The sequence below is a fragment of the Mobula hypostoma genome, chromosome 11, assembly GCF_963921235.1.
Source record: "Mobula hypostoma chromosome 11, sMobHyp1.1, whole genome shotgun sequence".
NCBI classification, from domain to species: Eukaryota; Metazoa; Chordata; class Chondrichthyes; order Myliobatiformes; family Myliobatidae; genus Mobula; species Mobula hypostoma.
The window spans coordinates 34835224-34855624 of record NC_086107.1 but is presented as its reverse complement, the minus strand read 5'-3'; the positions used below and the strand labels follow the sequence as shown (position 1 = coordinate 34855624).

The window sequence follows — 20401 nt, the reverse complement described above, 5'->3', positions numbered from 1 at the left end:
CTTCATCTGTCATGAGATGACATGCAGGCCATGAATTTTCCCTGAGGCCACATTCAGCTCTTACATTAGATTCTGGTTGTCCACTCTTAAGGCTCTTAATTTCCACAGTAAACTTTGTGAATTTAGAGTTAAAACCATAAACCTCCTACTACCTATCTATGTAGATATGGCCATTCGATTCACAGAAATATTAGCTTGCAGATTTACAGAGCCACTTCTCTTTTTAGGAAAAAGAGGCTGAAGTTGCACATCAAGTCCTTCACCTTTACCATCTGCCTTGTTCAAGTACCCAGTTGCCAATTTTTTTCTTCTCCAGGTTGGGTAATTGTGAAGTTTGTTTTTGTGTGTTATTCAGCCAGTGTATTTAATAGCCCCCTTGGCTACAATTACATCTGGCTACATTATGCTTAACTTGCATTATGCCAGAATAAAGCTCAAACCAGTTTTAATTCACAATATTTGATGCTGTTATTCTCGTGGAGTGGGAGTACTTGCACTTGAATTGGTCATTAATTGATGGCCAGCATCCTTTTGAATTGTCTTCACCTAATAATTCAAGGTGCATTTATGTTATCTGTTGCTTACTTTTACTTTCTGCAAATTAACACTCATTGTACGTGCTTTTTAACATATTGAAATATGCAGAATTGACAGCAGTGTGCTACTTCTTTCAGGCTTCCTGATCCACAGAGAACTCATATTATGTGGGGAATTAGCAAGGTGAGTTTATTCATCACAAAATCTGTATGAGCGCAAAACATGCACTTAATGTGTCAAAGCTGCAAAGTAAAGACTGAATTGGCACTTTGATGCTTTATGGTAAAATGCTGGTTTGCATCTCCCATGATAAGTTGTGTCTGTGCTGAATTCATCTGGCAATATGTTAAGAAGAGCCACCCAACATATGTGCTGTGGTGGATCCTATATACTTGATGTTTTTTTTTACACTTGTAGGAAATGCAGTGGACCTTATGGATTCCTGGACATCTGAGTCCAGAAGGTGGCATTCAGCCTTGTGTCTATTCCAGTTTTAAAAAACCTGAGATTAATCCCAGTTTTCATCTCTGGCCGTAGTTACTCTAGGTTGGTTTATTAATGTAGTGAGGGTTGCATCATCTTGACAGGTGCACAGTTCTAGGTCCCTACTGCTCTTAGGTTAAATATTTTTTTACTCAACTCTCCTATAATGCTTCCACCTGAAATTTACACTTCCCTTTAATTCTCAGCTAAGGGAAATAGGTCCTTCCTATTCACCCTAGCCAGGCATCTCAAGAATTCATTTCAAAAGCTACAAAAGAAAAAAATCCAACACAAAAAGAGGAACTCTGCAGTTTATTCCAGAAGAGAATTCAGGAAAATCCTTCTTACTCCCAAATAGTACAGATATTGTAAAGAACAGGCTGGATAAGTGCACAAGAACGAAATGGAACGTATGTTGAAAGGATTAAAGAAGATTGAATTATAGGAGAATGTTGTGAATCATGGACACTTGACTTGGCTCAATGACTTAATTCTGTGCTGTAAATTCACTGTGTACTTACCTCCGATTAGATAGTGAGATACCCTGATCATAGTTTAAAATAAAGAACATTAAAAAGCTTTAAAGGATAACATTCTTCTTGTCAAATGTGATTGAAGTAGAATCCATTAATTCTCTTCAAAGGGAATTAATTAAATACAAAGAGAGAGATACTAGGAAGGACAAAGGAAAGGGATTGGGTGAGTATTGGGAAACTGGTGAACTGAATTGGCCTGTTGGGCTGTTTTACTGTAGTTATCCTTCTTACGAATTTCTGTGGTAAAGTTGTCAGTAATCCAAAGCTGAGTCATCTTGATGATTAATGTACATTTCCTAATGACAATAAAAAAGATTGTGAGAACCAGAGAACAGATAGCCTACTAAGAAAACAATGTCATAAAATCTATTTTGTTCTTGTTATTGTAGAGATGTTCAGGTCACAAATGGAAAATGAGTTTTATGAGAGAAATAAGGGGCAATTTAATATGAGTGCAGAAGAAGATTACAGCAGCAGTTTGTCCCTCTATAATAGCAGGATGGACAGTATCATGGGGATACTTAGCTGGAGCAATATAAACAAAAATAATTTTTTATTTCACAGCAAAAGATGGAAGGTAAGGGTTGCAGGTGTGGAGCAAAAGAGAGGTTTAAAATCAGCTGAGTAAGTTGCCATAGCAATGACATTTAAGGAGGGAATTGCAGAGCTGAGAGTCAAGGCAGTTCAGTTCTGAGGTAGACAAAAGGTTGCATTTGAAGGAGTGCAGTGATTTTGTAGGCTTGCAGAGATAGGGGTGAGTGAGACTATGAAGGGATTTGTCAACCTTGGTGACATTTTAAAATTAATGTATGGTGAAACCATGAGCCAGTGCTGGTGAGAATGTTTAATGTGATGGAAGGTGAGTAAGTATTGCAGGGCACAGAGTTTTATATGAGATAAGATGCATCTAAGATGCAAGAAGGGAGGTTGATATTAATCTAGTTTGGATGTAATTATGATTAGGTTAGGGATTAGCGTAAGATGATATAAGGTCTTGTGTTACAAGGTGTCTTTTGTGTGGTTTGGAAATGGGATCGAAAACTCGCCTCAGTCCTGTGCATTAATAAGGTTGCAAGGTGCCTGGCTTACCTTTAGCCCACTACTAGGAATAGAGGCAATGAGCAGGAATATAGTTTTGATGGTGATAAAAGGCAGCGGCTCATAATGGGGGCATTTTATCTTCTTCCAATGTTGGGTGTTGGTTATGTCAAATCAGAACCAGTGGAGAGTTCCGCATAGCTGATGAGGATCTAGGATTTAGTATCTGTATATATGGAGCATGGGTGGTGAGGTGGAAATATGTCTCTATCAAAGGAAGCGTAAGGCGCCTCTTTCCCTACGCTAGCCTGCAGGTCATCTCCAGGCAAGGTGTAGCACCAGCTTAGCAACCTGATCAGGGCTAGGTGAAGCCATGGGAACAGCTGGTGGATGGTCATAGGAGCAGATGATGCACATCACAAGTCCTGGTTATGCAACCACTGATGCCAAGCAGACATCTCTAAAGAGTATTGATAATGGCTGATTTGGGGTGGGGCGGGGGGGGTCACCTGTCTTGTAAAAAAAAACTGTCCAGAAGGCAATGACAAACCACTTCTGTAAGAAAATTAGCCAAGCACGATCATAGTCAAAGACCATTTTCTTATGATCATATGATACAGCACATAATGATGATAATGATATCTGGACCATAATTCTGCCAAAGAATTGCATGTGAATAACAGGGCTAAGGGTAGTTCCATCAATGAATCAGTCCATAGCTAAAAATGTAACACAACCAATTACAGCCAGGTTATTCTCTGGTTGTAGTTTAATACTAATAGCATGATGTCAAACAAGAAGAGTTCCACAAAGGTAGGAAGTATTTTCACAAAAAGCAGAATAAGTATTGTAGAAAGGTTAATTTTGGAAATTATAGTTAAGTTGAATGAAAGCTAAAATATACAGTAAGTGTACTGACTTTATTTTATGTTTTTGATATATTCATTTTAGTAATTTCCAAATACCTACATTTAAGGTGAGCTTTTTTTAAAAACTATGTAAGTGATTTTTTTTTGCATCTGAACATTGGTAACAAGACCAGCATTTGATGGTCATCTTTGCGATCTTAAGAAGTTGATGGTCTATCACCATCTGAATTCATCACTGTGCTATTGGAGACTTTGGACCCAGTGATGCTGAAGTAACTGTGTCAAGACAGTGTGTGACTTAGGGAAAATCTGCAACTGTGATTGTTGCCATGTGTGTGAAGAACTTGTTATTCTTGTTGGTAGAGACCGAAGGTATGGGGAGGGTGCTCTTTGCTGAGTAATTTCAGGGCATTTTATCAGTGGTACACAGTGTGTGATCAATATCTGCCAGTAAGTGGATGGAATGGATATTATAGAGCAGGCTGGTCAGTTTAAGTTTCTAATCAATGATGACTCCAAGACGTTGATGGTGGGGACTTGGCAGAGGTAATGCCGTTGAATATCAGGGGTTGGTTTAACATCGTCATTGTCTGGCACTTTTGAGGTGTGAATTTTACTTGTCTAGGTCTTGCTGCATGCAAGCATCGATATCTTTATTTGCTGAGGAGTTGTGGTTGGAATTGAATATTGTGCAATCATCAGTGAACATTACCTCTCTGACCTTATGGAAGGAAAGTCATTGATGAAGCAGCTGAAGGTGTTTGGGCCCAGTACATTAGGAGGTGAGATGATTGATCCTCAACAGCTATAGCCATCTTTAGTTCAAGGTTCAGTCAGAAGTAGTTAATGACTTAGTATACAGTCACCAAAAACTTGTTTGGACTTCGTCAAAATTTACTGGGTATTTTACAGAGATGCTGAATATTATGTAGTTTAGTTCAGGAGATTTCCTCTGATTCTGTTATAGAAAGCTTTAAGCAACGAAATCAATAGTCATAGACACATCAATAAAAATGTTCAAATTTTGCTTAGAGTGGAATCCCAAGGTCAGTGTCAGCTTCACAGAATAACAAAGACTAATGTCGGTGGCTTCACCAATGCAAAATCTGGGCCATTAGGTCATAAAACTCGTGCCAGAACTTCAGTGCATGGTTTGAATGTTACCTGCCACTTATCAGCCCATGCCTGACTGTTGTCTAGGCTTTGCTGCCCTGCTGAAAGTGTGATGCATGTCAGGGAACATATACTGATTGTCAGAGGGGAAATAACCTTGAAATGTATGTCTGTGTGACAATTGACCTTGCAGTCTGAAATTGCAGGCTTCAATCAACCGTGAATTTGTTACAAGCCACCAACACGTGACAGCGAATCTCTTCACTGGTGATCATCTTGCAGGATCAATATCTATGAGAACATAGAACAGCATATTACAGGCCTTTTGGCCCACAATGTTGTACTGACCATGTAACCTACCCTAGAAACTGCCTGGAATTTCCCTACCGCATAGCCCTCTATTTTTTTAAGCTCCATGTAGCTATCTAAGAGTCTCTTAAAAGACCCTATTGTATCTGCCTCAACCACCTTCGCTGGCAATGCATTCCTCGCACCCACCATCTGTGTGTGAAAAACTTGCCTCTGACATCCCCCTTGTACCTGCTTCCAAGCACATTAAAATCTATGCCCCTCGTGTTAGCCATTTCAGCCCTGGGAAAAAGCTTCTGGCTATCTATCCACACAATCAATGCCACTCATCATTTTATGCACCTCTATCAGGTCACCTCTCATCTTCTGTCACTCCAAGGAGACAAGGTCAAGTTCACTCAACCTATTCTCATAAGACATGTTCTCCAATCCAGGGAACATCCTTGTAAATCTCCTCTGCACTCTCTCTGTAGTATCCACATCCTTCCTGTAGTGAGGTGACCAGCGCTAAACACTGTACTCCAAGTGGGGTCTAACTAAGGTCTTATATAGCTTTAACATTACCTCACGGCTCATGAACTCAGTCCCACTGTTGATGAAGGCCATCATACCATACGCCTTCTTAACAACACTGTCAACCTGTGCTTTGAGCAGGTTGAGTGTCCTATAGACACGGACCCCAAGATCCTGCTGATCCTCCACACTGCCAAGAGTCTTGCCTCTAACATTATATTCTGTTTTCAAATTTGACCTACCGAAATGAACCACTTCACGCTTATCTGGGTTGAACTCTATCTACCACTTCTCAACCCAGTTCTACATCCTATCAATGTCCTGCTATAACCTCTGACAACCCTCCAGATGATCCACAGCACCCCCAATTGACAGAATAAATAAAATTAATACTGAATTTATCAAGTGTGCATTCTATTGAGTGAGCACATGGTGACATGCTTTTTTCTGATTTCCAAGAAACCTATTTAGCTTGCTTGCTTTAGGATATTAAGTAAAAATGCATGACTAAACAAGCTGAGAAAAAGTGAGCAATTTCAGTAGATAAGTAAATTAATGTTTTGTCATTATTTAGGAGTTTTCAGCCAGTGGACTTCACATCAGTACCCTATACACTGAGAATACAGATGTTATTAGTGCCCTCAGCCGACTTTCATGCTTCCATAGTGTCCCAGGTCCTACACAGCATTTGGTAGCACAGTTACTGAGAGACCAAGGTAAGATACCACAGTGGAGAAATTCTGTGTTTCAACTTTGCATGGAATATACAGTATATGTCAATTAAGCAGTGAGTTGGCAATGTTTCACATGAAATATGTTGCCTTGCATGACATGGAAACTGTGGGAAAAACATTCCATTCAATACAGCAGGACATCTGTTCCCATGAACAACATTTAGATCTTTCCACTACCACAGAAGCATGCTGTAAATAGTCCCGGTCTCAGAAACACAAAGGAATCAGAATCAGTTTTAATAACACTGGCAGGGCCTGATGGATTACCTGGTCGTCGTCATCGTCATCATCATCAGGTACCATGCCCAGGTTGAGCTTTGACTGCCATGTCCCACACACTCCTGTTTTGGGTCAAGTGGATCAATTCATTGGTATTCATTTCCAGTTCTCTGGCTGCTGTCTCCATCTTCATTTGTCTTTGTCTTCCTCTTGCTTTCTTCCCTTCAATCTTTCCCATAATTACCGTGCATTCTAACTCCTCTTTCCTAATCACATGTCCAATGAAGTGATCTCATACATTATTTCCCTTTTTGTATTTGCTCTGATCATGACATCCTCGTTAGATATTCGTTTCGTCCATGATATTCTTTGCATCCTCCTCAAAAACCACACCTCTGCTGCTTCAATTCGTTTCCTCATGTTACTAGATATTGTCCAACATTCTGAGCCATATAACATAACTGGATAAACGTAACATTTCAGTACTCCGAGGCGGGTTGTCATGCCTAGTTTAGTACTGGTCAGTACATTCTCGTAAAGGTATCTTTTGCCATCCCTATTCTTCTTTTGATGTCCATGTCACACCTGCCTTCTGATGTCGCCCAGCTTCCTAAGTAGCAAAAGTTCTGTACGTGTTTTATGCCTTCTCTGTTTATTCTCAGCCTGCAGATAGAATTCTCCTTCTTTCTGGATATCACCATACATTCTGTCTTTTTGCAATTGATAGATAGACCCATTTTTGCACTTTCTTCAACAATTATATCAATTAAGTTTTGTAGTTCTTCCTCCATACTTGCAATTAACACAGTGTTATCTGCATATCCGAAATTATTGATGTTTTCACCGCCATCTTTGATTCCCAAGATGTCTCTTATTTTTTGTAATATTGTTTCACTGTACACATTAGGTAAATCGGGAGAATACACACCCTTGTCTAACGCCTCTCTTGATTTTCGTAAACTGACTCACTTCTCCATCTATTCTTCCGGCGGCACTTTGTTCCCAGTACAGATTTCTGATTAGGCGGAGATCTTTGGAATCTATACCTAGAGTTTTCTGTAATATTTCAAATAACTTATTGTGCTATACTTTATCAAATGCTTTTGTGTAGTCGATAAAACAAACAGTCTTTTTGCACTTGAATAGCTCGTTCTGAGAGTATCCTTAACATCAATATTGCGTTTCTTGTACCTTTCACAAAACCACATTGTTCTTTACCAATTTCAGCTTGTATCTTACTTTTAGCTCTTGTCATCAAAATTCTTAGAAGTATCTTGGTGATATGACTCATCAAACTTATGGTTCTATGTAATTCTCATTCCTATTGCTCCAGGTTTCTTAGGAAGAGTGATAAATACTGATTTTTTCATCTCTTCTGGTATTATTCCAGTCTCATAAATGTCATGGATTAAATCAGTAAGTTTTTCAATTCCATAATCTTCAAGGGCGATAACTTGTTCTATTACTAATTCATCAGGACCTGCTGCTTTCCTTTCTTCATCTTATTTATTCTGGTTAAACCAGGAATGTGAGCGAATAGAAAGAATCCCTATTACTGATCCAAAAAGGTTACATCAACAAATCAAGAATATCACTGGTAAAAAGCTCCTCTGTTCTTCAGGTGGATGTTTGAAAGCAAAGGACGGTACCATTATCATGGAAAAAGATGAGATTATGAACAGATGGACTAAGTATATTCAGGAATTGTTTGAAGACGATCGAGGTGAAAAACCAGAAATTAAGAAAAACATTGAAAGTCCAAGTATTTTAAAATCTGAAGTTCGTAATGCAATAAATAAGATGAAGAAAGGGTTACCTGGTAATGCTCTGAAAGCCTGTGCCAACCAACAAGCGGGGGTATTCAACGTCTTTCACTGCTACAGTTGGAAGTTCCCACCTGGTTCAAAAGGGCAGCATTAATCCTAGTGCCCAAGAAGAGCGGCTTGAGCTGCCTCAACAACTGTCTCCCAGTAGCACTCACATCTACAGTGATGAAATACTTTTGAAAGGTTGGTCGTGGCTCTTGAATCAACACCTGTCTTGGGAAGGACCTGGAACTACTGCAATTTGCCTATCGCCACAATAGGTCTACAGCAAATGCTGTCTAAAGGGCTCTCCACACAGCTTTGGATCACCTGGGAAATGCAAATACTTCTGTCAGGATGCTGTTTACTGACTAAAGCTCAGCATTTAACACTATCATTCCTACAGTCCTGATTGAAAAGCTACAGAACCTAGGCCCCTGTACCTCCCTCTGCAACTATATCCTTGACTTCCTAACCAGAAGGCCACAATCTGTGAATATACATCTCCACCTCGCTGACAATCTACACTGGCACACCACAGGGAAGTGTGCTTAGCCCACTGCTGTACTCTCTCTACACCCATGACTGTGTGGCTAGGCATAGATCAGATGTCATCTATAAATTTGGTGGTGATACAATCATTGTTGGCAGAATTTCAGATGGCGACTAAAAGGCATACAAGAGCCAGGTATACTAGTTAGTTGAGTGGTGTCGCAGCAACAACCTCGTACTTAACTTCAGCAAGACCAAAGAGCTGATTACGGACTTCAGAAAGGGTAAGACGAGGGAACACATACCAATCTTCATAGAGGGATCAGAAGTGGAGAGAGTGAGCAGTTTCAAGTTCCTGAGTGTCAATATCTCTGAAAACCTAACCTGGTCCCAACATATTGATGCAGCTATAAAGAAGGCAAGACAGCAACTATATTTCATTAGGAACTTCAGGAGATTTGATTTGTCAACTAAAACGCTTGAAAACTTCTACAAGTGTACTGTGGTGAGCATTCTGACTGACTGCATCATCTTCTGATGTGGCGGGGGGGGGTGCTACTGCACAAGATCAAACTAAGTGGCAGAAACTACTAAAATTAGTCATCTCCATTACGGGTACTGGCCTCTATAGTATCCAAAATATCTTCAAGGAGCAGTGCCTTAGGAAGGCGGTGTCTATCATTAAGGATCCCCACCACGCAGAATGTGTCCTCTTCTTGCTGTTACCATCAGGCAGGAGGTACAGAAGCCTGAAGGCACACATTCAGCGATTCAGGAACAGCTTCTTCCCCTCTGTCATCCGATTCCTAAATGGACATTGCACCCATGAACACTACCTCACTACTTTTTAATTTCTGTTTTTTTGGCACTACTTATTTTCATTTAACTATTGAATATTCATATATATATACTTAATGTAACTCAGTCTTTTTCTTCTCTATTTATTTATCATGTATTTCATGCACTTCTGCTATAAAGTTAACAAGTTACACGATATATCAGAATTAGGTTTAATATTACCAGCATATATCGAGAAATTTGTTAACTTTATGGCAGCGGTAGAATACATGATAAATATAGAGGGAAAAGATCAATTACAGTAAATAAATAAATTATATATATACTTAATAGTTAATATAGTGCAATAACAGAATTTTTTTTTAAGAAGTGTGGTAGTGTTCATGGGTTCAATATCCCTTTAGGAATCAGATGGCAGAGGAGTAGAAGCTGTTCCTGAATCAATGAGTGTGAGCCTTCAGGCTTCTGTACCTCCTTCCTGATGGTAACAATGAGAAGAGGGCACGTCCTGGGTGGTAGGGGTCCTTAATGATGAACACTGCCTTCGTGAGGCATCGCTCCTTGAAGATGTCTTGGATACTGCAGAGGCTAGTACCCATGATGGAGCTGACTAATTTTACAACATGCCGCCCCCCCCCCCGGAACCATTCAAGAATCTAGTGATCATTACTAATACCTCCATGATCTCTTCAGCCACCTCTTTCAGAAACCCGGGGTGTAGACCATCTGGTCCAGGTGACTTATCTAACTTCAGACCTTTCAGTTTCCCAAGAACCCTCTCTCTCGTTATAGTAACTTCACACACATCGTGACCCCTGACACCCGGAACTTCCACCATACTCCCTGTGTCTTCCACAGTGAAGACTGACACAAAGTACTTAGTCAGTTCATCTGCCATTTCATTCTCCCCTATTACTACCTCTCCATCATTGTTTTCCAGTGGTCCGATATCCACTCTCACCTCTCGTTTACATTTTATGTATCTGAAGAAACTTTTGGTATCCTCTTTAATATTATTGGCCAGCTTACATACTTATTCCATCTTTGCCTTCTTAATGACTTTTAAGTTGCCTTTTATTGGTTTTTGAAAACTACCCAATCCTCTTAACTTCCCACTAATTTTTGCCCTATTATATCTCCTCTCTTTGGCTTTTGTGTTGGCTTTGGCTTCTCATGTTAGCCACGTCTGTGTCATCTTTCCGTTGATGCAACCTCTTTAGGGCACAGCCTTTGCACTCTTTCAGACAGACATACTCTCAAGCGAACTCACACGTGGCCACATTTTACACAATTGAAATATACAAACCATTCACGGTTTAAACCAAGGCAAAAAAATCTCCTGTTCCTGAGGGTTAAACCGATGCCAAAATATTCAGAATCAATCCAATAACATTGAGGAAATGCGTTACTCAAATTGGGTCAGATTTCACCTATCCAATGTGGGACCATTAACACTCAAGAAAACTGGCCTCAACCTTGTCACAAAGGCAGAGGGTGCTCCCCTTTGCGTTGTCTGCACTTGTGCAAAGCCTCCACCAGGTCACCTCGATTAGCCCCTGCAGCTTCTAATTGGCCTCCTGTAAATCACCCAGTGTCCCCTGGTCTTGTACCTGCTCCTCCAGCAGGGCTGAGTGTAACACTGAAGTTAAACACAGACGGGTTAACTTCCGTTTCTCTGCTTCATCTAAACCATGAATTATGCTATGCTGCTGAATACACTGGGAAATTTCCTGAGGATCGTCTCCCATTCCCATATCTTGGCAGCTATAGCAGTCAACTGGGCCACATCGAAAGGGGTACACCCTAGCTGTGGTGTTTCCTGCACTCTCTCCGTTACAACAGGTGCCACTGGGGCAGTGGGTGCTGAAGGTTACGCTCCCTCTTGGAAAAATCCATGGGGAGGAGGGCCACTTCCCCAGTCATCCTCACTATTGTAATGTGTTGCCTCATACGCTGGATTACACCAATCTATATCAGCATCATCGTCAGCCCTCACACCAAATGCACATATCACCCCTCTCTGAGCTGAGAGTTGACTTTGCAGCTTTTTGGATTTGTTTTAAACACTTGGTGTGGTCGGCGCTGCCTTTGTTCTCTGCTGCTGATTTCTGTACGACATTCATAGCAGTCTGTAAATCTTGACACTGACTTTTCCATTTCTCTACTTCTGTACTCACCCTTTTACATTCCTCTTCCCGTTTCTCCTTTCCTCTCGTTAAGCGGTCACACTGAGTCATGTGGATTCAAATTCACCTGACCCCGTGCCCTCAGCATTTCATTTTCTTTTCTCTCCCTCTCCAGCTCCTCCCTACACTTACACAACTCCTCTGTCAGCTTCTGTTTTCTCTCTCCACTTCAGTTAGATCTTCCCACATACATCCCATTATAACAGCTTCTTTAATCTCTTGTAATTTATTTGATTTCAGTAACTGCTTTCCACAATGCACCCCCCAGGGTTCCTGACCCTCCACTCTCAATCTTTCCTATCCATGCCTCATAGTCAGGCCATTTTTTTGGTTAAATATTTAAGAAAATGATCCCACGAATCATCCAAACCCCCTGGGTTCTTCTTGTCCTCTCTTTTTCCCATTTTAATATCCTAACCTCAGGGGTGGTTCAGTTCAAAACTAGGGTCCCAGACCCCCAGTTTTTTCCAAGAGCACCCCAGGACGCCAAAATCTGTTGACCGTTCGTCAACAGAACTAGGTTAGGAAATTGACTACGCAACTCACAATTAATCGAAGCTCACACTTTATTGTCTCTGCACAAACAACAGCGTAACTATGTTGACCCTGGACCAACAGCTTAGAACACGAATTCTGCTGTTCCATCTGTACCAATACTCATCAGATCACTTTTCCAATTTATAACACCGAAATAGGGGATCTCTGTTGGTCAGATGATCAACCCTTTCTTTGTCCATTCCCTAGCATGGGGGTTCTTCCTTGCGATGGTGGGTCTCTTGGGAGAGTTATCGCTGACAGCACACTCGAAGTGTCCACTTTTATACTCCTTCCTTACCGATTCAAATATTGTGTTCTGGTGTCATTGGCTGATTGACCTTTAACACCTTTTTATTGGCTCTGCTCCAGCCCTCTTCCCGGCAAGTAACAATTGGTAATTTATGGCTCTTTGTTCTTTTCAGTAACCAGCTCCAGTCACTCCAGGCAGGCACCAACCCCAACATTCACAAACATGCGTGTTATGCTTTATCAAAGAACACCTCAGAAATAACTTCTTATTTGAAAATTATCTTTAGTCCAGCATATTACCTGAAATATCATTGTGTCTACTTTAAAACACAGAAAGCGAAGCAACTCCTTTTCACAAAATGGAGGATGTAAAATGGTTCCACAAAATGGCAGCCTCCATCTCCAAGCACACGGCAGGAATAAAGACAATTGATCTGTCCACTTCCACTGTGGACAGATTTATGGACCCATTTGAGTTCAATGTTTTAAATCCGCCATGGCCAATACAATGTATTTTCTATCTCCCATTGCCGTTGGTAGGCCACATCCTTACTACTGTTTGGGGGTCTGTATACAACTCACATCAGGGTCTTTTTACCCTTGCAGTTCCTTAGCTCTATCCACAATGGTTCAAGATCTTCTGACCCTATGTCACCTCTTTCTAATGATTTGATTTCATTTTTTTTCCAACAAAGCAATACTGCCCCCTCTGCCTTCATGCCTGTCCTTTTGATACAATGTGTATCCTTGAACATTAAGCTCCCAGCCATAATCTCCTTTCAGCCATGATTTAGTGAAGCTGACAACTTCATAACCTGCTAATCTGTAACTGTGCTGGAAGTTCATCGACCTTATTCCGTATACTGCCTGTATTCAGATACAACACCTTCAGTCCAGTATTCACATTTTTTGATTTTGTCCACTTTTTACATTGCAACTCACCCTGTTAACTACAATTTTGCCCTATCACCAGTCTCTCCTGTAAACCAGCTACCTCATCTTCAGCACTATTATCTGCCTTTCCTACAATACTTCTTGTGTTGAAATATAGGCAACTCAACCTTTTGATTGTTAACTTTGTCTGAGGTCTTACCGACATCTGCCTCCGCAATCTCTCCACTAACTGTCCTGGCACTCTGGTTCCCATCCCCCTGCAACTCTAGTTTAAACCCCACCATGTAGCATTAACAAACCTTCCCACTAGGATATTAGTCTCCTCCAGTTCAGATGCAAACCGTCCCTTCTGTATAGGTCCCACCTTCCCTGGAAGAAAGCCCAGTGATCCAAAAATCTTATGCCCTCCCTCCAACCCCAACTCCTTAGCCACGTATTAAACTGTATAATCTTCCTTGTTCTGGCCTTACTGGCTCTTGGCATGGGTAGCAATCCTGAGATCACAACCCTGGAGGTCCTGCCCTTTACCTTATCACCTAACTCCTGAACTCCCTATGCTGAACCTTGTCACTCATCCTACCCATATCATTGGTACCTACGTTTATACATGGGCCACGGCTTCTGGCTGTTCACCCTCCCACTTAAGAAATCTGTGGACTTGATCTGAGATATCCCAGACCCTCTGAGAGGCAACATACCATCTGGGAATCTTATTCTCACCCACAGAACCTCCTGACTGTTCCCTGAACTAATGAATTCCCTATCACCATAGAGTGCTTTTCCTTTCCCGCCTCACCCCCCCCCCCCGAGTCAAAGAGGTAGGCTTGGTACCAGAGACCTGACGACTGACTTTGAAGGTGATGGTGAATTTCATCAATGCTGTCTACCTTTGCTGAGAATTGTGAAGAGATTGACATTTTCCAGAGTTTCGCTGTGGACTTTTTTTTTGTGGGCTGGGAGGGGCTGCCTGAAAAGAGCAGTAGCACTGTTAATTCTGGTCTTTTAGGGCCAGGTTGTTTATCTGTATCCTGACTAGTGTTTTGCACCATTCTATCACAACGTTTCTGCTCTTCCACACAATAAAAAAATTGCCATCCTGTAAGCTGTCTTAACCACCTCATCAATTTTACATAGACTCTGTTCAAAACGCAAGTTAATCATGAGAAAATATCAGTGTGTTCTCTGAGTTTAATGCTAAATTTTATATAAAAGAGCTTGTACAGCTTTATTCCAGCTATAAAGGTAAGATGATAAAGTTCTAATCTTTAGATTCTTTGGTATAAAAGTGATTTACTAGAATTGTGACATTTTATGTAACAGATTTTCTTTCCAAGACAATGAAAATTTTATTCATCATAAAATTCAAGTCCTCTATTGATGTTTTTGTCTCTTATTTTTCTGTAGATTGGTTCAATAATGTTTTTTTGCCAGTGAACCGAACGAGACTAAAAGCTGCCCACAAGTTCATGACAAATGAACTAATAGCAATGGACATTCCATTCCTGAACCGACGTGCAGGCCATTATATCTGGGCTGATTTTAGAAAGGTATTCACCACACTTTTTTTAGTCATAGCTTTTCTGTACCAGAAACCATAAAGAAATTTAGATTCATTCAGTTCTTTCAATTTATTCTTTAAGAAGAAATTATGAATCTTTACTTTTGATTTCAGACTGGGGTAATAGGATCTCTTGCAACAAATGCATATGGCAGAAACTCAATCTGTTTCAGATACAGAGTGTTTATCAATTGGCAGTTTCACTTCGATAAAAAAAATGTTGGTATGGTTAAAAATGTTTCATGATGGCACATTGAGAAGCAGCAATGAAGGCGTTTTTAATGTGGTGGATGGCAATCTACTGTACTTCTGCATTTGGTCTGAACTGTGCAACATGGTGTTTGGTAAAAGTAAGTCTTTCAGCACTCCTGACTCTCCTTGCTATCTGTCAAGAACATAAGACAAATTTAGGCCATTCTTGTTTTATGTGGTACTTTGAATAAAAAATGCAAAGGATTGAAGCTCAAGTTAAAGATAATTATACATGATTTGGGTCGTTCTGCTCATAATTAAGGCTGGAGATGACAAATGCAGAGTTGGCAATTTGAAGTCCAAATAAATTGATGTAGAGATCATGTGGATGATGACTGAAGTGCAACTGACTTTGACTTTGGATGGCACTGTTTCATTGCTTGGCAAGGACAGAGACTTGACTGGGGAGATCCAAGTAGGAAGCTCTGAGTAAAGGGAGAAAAAAAAACTGGAGGCAACAGAAAGTTCAGGGTCTGGGATGAAATGGTTGTTCATCCTAGATGCACATTAGAGGTTTTGCTCTCCACCATGCAGTTTTTTTTATCAATGATTGTCGAGGGCAGGGAGAAAAGGATGGTTTTTGGTGAGGGGATTGATGGTCGTTTAGTATTTTGTCTTTCATCACTGAATCATAAACGTTCTCCAACCCATTGTTCCAAACCAGATGAATTTTCTAGATCACAAACAAGGGAAATTCTGCAGATGCTGGAAATCCGAGCAACACACACAAAAGGCTGGAGGAACTCAGCAGTCCAGGCAGCATCTATGGAAAAGAGTACAGTCGACTGTACTTTTTCCATAGATGCTGCCTCACCTGCTGAGTTCCTCCAACATATTGTGAATTTTCTAGATGTTTTATTGGATTGTAGTTTTTCATTGGTAAAACATTCATGTTCTTGCATACCTCTTGATTTGAAACTTTTAGTAGAAAGGTCAAGGTAAATTTATTATCTAAGTGTATACTATACATGTCACCATAAACAACCCTGAGATTCAGTTTCTTGACATCATAAGACCATAAGACATAGGAGCAGAATTAGGTCATTCAGCCCATTGAGTTTGCTCCGCCATTCCATCATAACTGATATATCATTCCTCTCAATCTCATGCTCCTACCTTTTCTCTGTAACTTTTGATGTTCGGACTAATCAAGAACCAGTTAACCTCCACTTTAAGTATACTCAATGACTTGGACTCCACAGTTGTCCATGGCAATGAATTCCATAGATTCACCACCTTCTGGCTAAAAAAATTCCAATTCATCACTGTTCTAAATGGACGTCCCTTTATTTTGAGGCTATGCCTTTTCGTCCTAGACGCACCCACTACAAGCAATGTCCTCTCCACATCCACTCTATCGAGGCCTTTCAATATTCGATAGGTTTCAATGAGATTTCCCCCCCCCACCCCCCATTTTTCTATACTCCAGTGAGTAATGACCCAGAGTCATCAAATGTTCCTAATACATTACTCCTTTCATTCCCAGAATCATTATTGTGAGCCTTTTCTGGACCCTCTCCAGTGCCAGCACATCCTTTCTTAGATAAGGGGTCTAAATCTGTTCACAATACTCCAAGTACAGTCTGACCAATACCTTATAAAGCCTCAGCATTACATCCTTGCTCTTTTATTCTAGTCCTCTTGGAATAAATGCTAAGATTGCATTTGCCTTTCTTACCTCTAACTCAACCTCCAAGTCAACCTTTAGGGAATCCTGCATGAGGACTCCCAGGTCCCTTTGCCTCTCTGATTTTGAATGTTCTGCCTGTATAGAAAATAATTTATGCCTTTATTTCTTCTGTCAAAGTGCATGGCCATACACTTCCCTACACTATATTCCATCTGACACCTCTTTGCCCATTCTCCCAATCTGTCTTAAGTTCTTCTACAGACTCCCTGATTCTTCAACTGTATCTGCCCACTACCGATCTTGCAAACTTGGCCACAAAGCCACTGATTCCATCATGCAATTCATTAACACATAATATGAAAAGCAGTGGTCCAAATACCACCCTTATAGAACACCACTAGTCACCGACAGCCAATCAGATTAGATCCCCTTTATGCCGGCTCTCTGCCTCCTGCCAGTCAGCCTACCTTCTGTCCATTAGAGCTGTGCCTAGCCTCACATAACTGTAAAGCAGTCACTAGTATCAAGGCAAGGGTTAAATAATAACCTCTATTACATGATTCAGCAATGAAAATCACAAAGATAATGTATGTGCCTTCTCCTATTCAGTATTTAAAGAATCCAACATTTGAAGAAGAAACAAATCTGTGGAAGCAATTTCTTAACAATAAAATCCTGCTCAGCGGGGGGAAATCGTTTGGATGCAGTGAACCTGGATGGTTCAGCATTGCATTTGCTGACAAATCCAATCGGCTGCAATTAGGTGAGTACAGTAACAACAGTAATTTTTATCTGTTAGCTCCAGATTGGTGTTTTTATCTTCAGTTTTGTTTTAGCCTGTCTATCTCATCTCAGTATGTATTTTCCATGAGTTTTTCCTTTACTGGATGTGGGTAAGACCTGAGTGCATTTTAGGTACAAATTTTAGTGTTTATATTCAGAAAATCAACAATACAAGGTAGTTTGGTTTCAAACGTACATTTCATAATATTCTGGTTGTTTTCGATGATCAGGCCATTGCTTTGATTCTTATTGCAAAGCAAATATTCTGTTTTGTTTTCATATTAATGATGGGAATCAGTTAGAAGCCTTCTTAATGTGACCTGGCATCAACTGAGCAAAATTACTTGAGTTTGTAGCCATTCTGTTGATGACTGAGTTGCAGTTGCTTTTCAGAACACTATTGATATTTGGAAGGAGGAAATTGATTAGATTTCATTGAACTAAAAATAAACGTGCTGACTTCCTTGTAGAAAGCATCCAGATGTTTAATACAAATTTGTGTTGTGCTGGGTCTCACATTTTCTCACATTGTATAAAGTGCAGCATTCTTATACATAATCAGAAACATCTCAAAGCATCCTCATCCAATGTTCAAACATTATTTTTTTTCTGGCACATAGCCAGTAAAGCCACAAGTAAAAATGAGGTTGTGATCAGTAATTTCTGACATCAATAGTCATGTTGATCACTCTGTGCTCTGTAGCCTCCACCATCTAGATGTCCTGCACTGGGGAAAATGGAATGTTCTGTTCAGCTATAACTAAGTCAAAAACCAAGAACGTCTGTCCATTTCCACCCTCCCCTTTCTCCCCTTTCTCCCCAGACCATAAGTACAGAATTGGGCCACTTAGCCCATTGAGTCTGCTCTGCCATTCCATCACGGCTGATATACTATCCCTCTCAACCCCATTCTCCTTTCTTCTCCCCATAACCTTTGATGCCCTGACTAACAAAGAGTCTATCAACCTCTGTTTTAAATATACTCAATGACTTGGCCTCCATAGCCATCCGTGGCAATGAATTCAACAGGTTCACTAACTCTGGCTAAATAAATTCCTTCTCACCTCTGTTCTAAATGAACATCCATCTATCCTGAGGCTGTGCCCTCTCGTCCTAGACTTATCCACTATAGGAAACACCCTCTCCACATCCATCCTCATTCTTCTAAACTCCAGTGAGTACAGGCCCAGAGCCATCATATGCACCTCATACGTTAGCCCTTTCATTCCCAGAATCATTCTTGTGAACCTTCTCTGGGTCATCTCCAACGCCAGCACATCTTTCCTCAGATAAGGGGCTTAAAACTGCTTACAATACACCATATGCAGTCTGACCAATGCCTTACAAAGCCTCAGCATCACATCCTTGCTTTTATAGTCTAGTACTCTCAAATTAACCTTGAGGGAATCCTGCACAATGACTTCCAAGTCCCTTTACACCTATGAATTTAGATTTTTTCCCCCGTTAGGAAATAGTCTACGCCTTTATTCCATCTACCAAAAGACATGATCATACACTTCCTTACCATGTGCCACTTCTTTGCTCATTCTCCCAATCTGTCCAAGTCCCCTGCGCTCTCCTTGCGTTCTCAACAATATCTGCCCCTTCACCAATCTTTGTATTGTCTGCAAACTTGGCCACAAAGCCGTCAATTCTGTCACACAAATCATTGAGAAGTGAAAAGGAGTGGTCTCAACACAAACCCCCGTGGAACACCACTAGTCGCTGGCAGCCAACCAGAATAAGCCCCCTTTATTCCGACTCTTTGCCTCCTGCCAGTCAGCCAATTTTCTTTCCATGCTAGTATCTTTCCTGTAATTCCATGGGCTCTTATCTTGTTAAGCAGCCTCATGTGTAGTCAAAGGTCTCCTGCAAATCCAAGTAAATAACATCCTCTGACTCTCCTTTGTGTATCTGCCTGTTAGTTCCTCAGAGAACTCCAACAGATGTGTCAGGCAAGATTTCTCCTTAAGGAAACCATGCTGACTTTGGCCTACTTTATCCTGCCCTTCCAAGTACTATCCGAAACCTCATCCGCAATAATGGACTCCAACATCTTCCCAGCCACTGAAGTCAGGTTAACTAGCTTATAATTTCCTTTCTTCTGCCTCCCTCCCTTCTTAAAGAATCGAGTGACATTTGCAATTTTCCATTCCTCTGGAACCATTCCAGAATCTAGTGATTCTTGAAAGGTCATTGCTAATGCCTCCACAATCTCTTCGGCTAGCTCTTTCAGAACCCTGGGGTGTAGTCCATCTGGTCCAGGTAACTTATCTACTTTCAGATCTTCCTGCTTCCCAAACATCAGCCCCTTCATAATAGCAACTACTCGCAAATTTCTGGCATACTGCTAGTGTCTTCCACAATGAAGACTGATACAAAACAATTATTAATTATGCCTGCCATTTCTTTGGCCTCTCTCATGCTTCTGTAGTTCCCTTTACTCCACGGTAATACTGATACATCTAACTTTATCTTCTCCCTCTCAAACTTCAGGGTGAATTCTATCATAGTGTGATCACTGTCTCCTGAGGGTACCTTTACCTTAAGCTCCTTAATCAAATCTGGTTCGTTACGCAGCACCCAGTCCAGAATTGCCTTTCCCCTAGTGGGCTCAACTACAAGCTGCTCTAAAAAGCCATCTGGTAGGCATTCTAGAAATTCCTTCTCTTAGGATCCAGCATCAACCTGATTTTCCCAATCTCCCTGCATATTGAAATCCCCCATGATTATCGTAACTTTGCCCTTATTACAGGCTTTTCTATTTCCCATTGAAATGTATATCCCACATCCTGGCTACTGTTTGGGGGTCTCTATATAACTCCCTTCAGGGTCTTTTTACCCTTGCAGTTTCTTATCTCTACCC

At 40.8% G+C, this 20401-nt stretch overlaps 1 protein-coding gene across 1 annotated transcript in view; it reads left to right on the top strand.

Annotated features, from left to right (window-relative positions):
- Positions 1 to 20401, top strand: part of accs (1-aminocyclopropane-1-carboxylate synthase homolog (Arabidopsis)(non-functional)) — an 83558-nt gene that overhangs the window by 58250 nt on the left and 4907 nt on the right. The window contains exons 12-15 of the mRNA XM_063061810.1: positions 675 to 720; positions 5973 to 6114; positions 14717 to 14859; positions 17362 to 17515. Of these exons, the coding sequence (XP_062917880.1) occupies positions 675 to 720; positions 5973 to 6114; positions 14717 to 14859; positions 17362 to 17515 (485 nt within the window). The remainder of the gene's footprint in view (positions 1 to 674; positions 721 to 5972; positions 6115 to 14716; positions 14860 to 17361; positions 17516 to 20401) is intronic.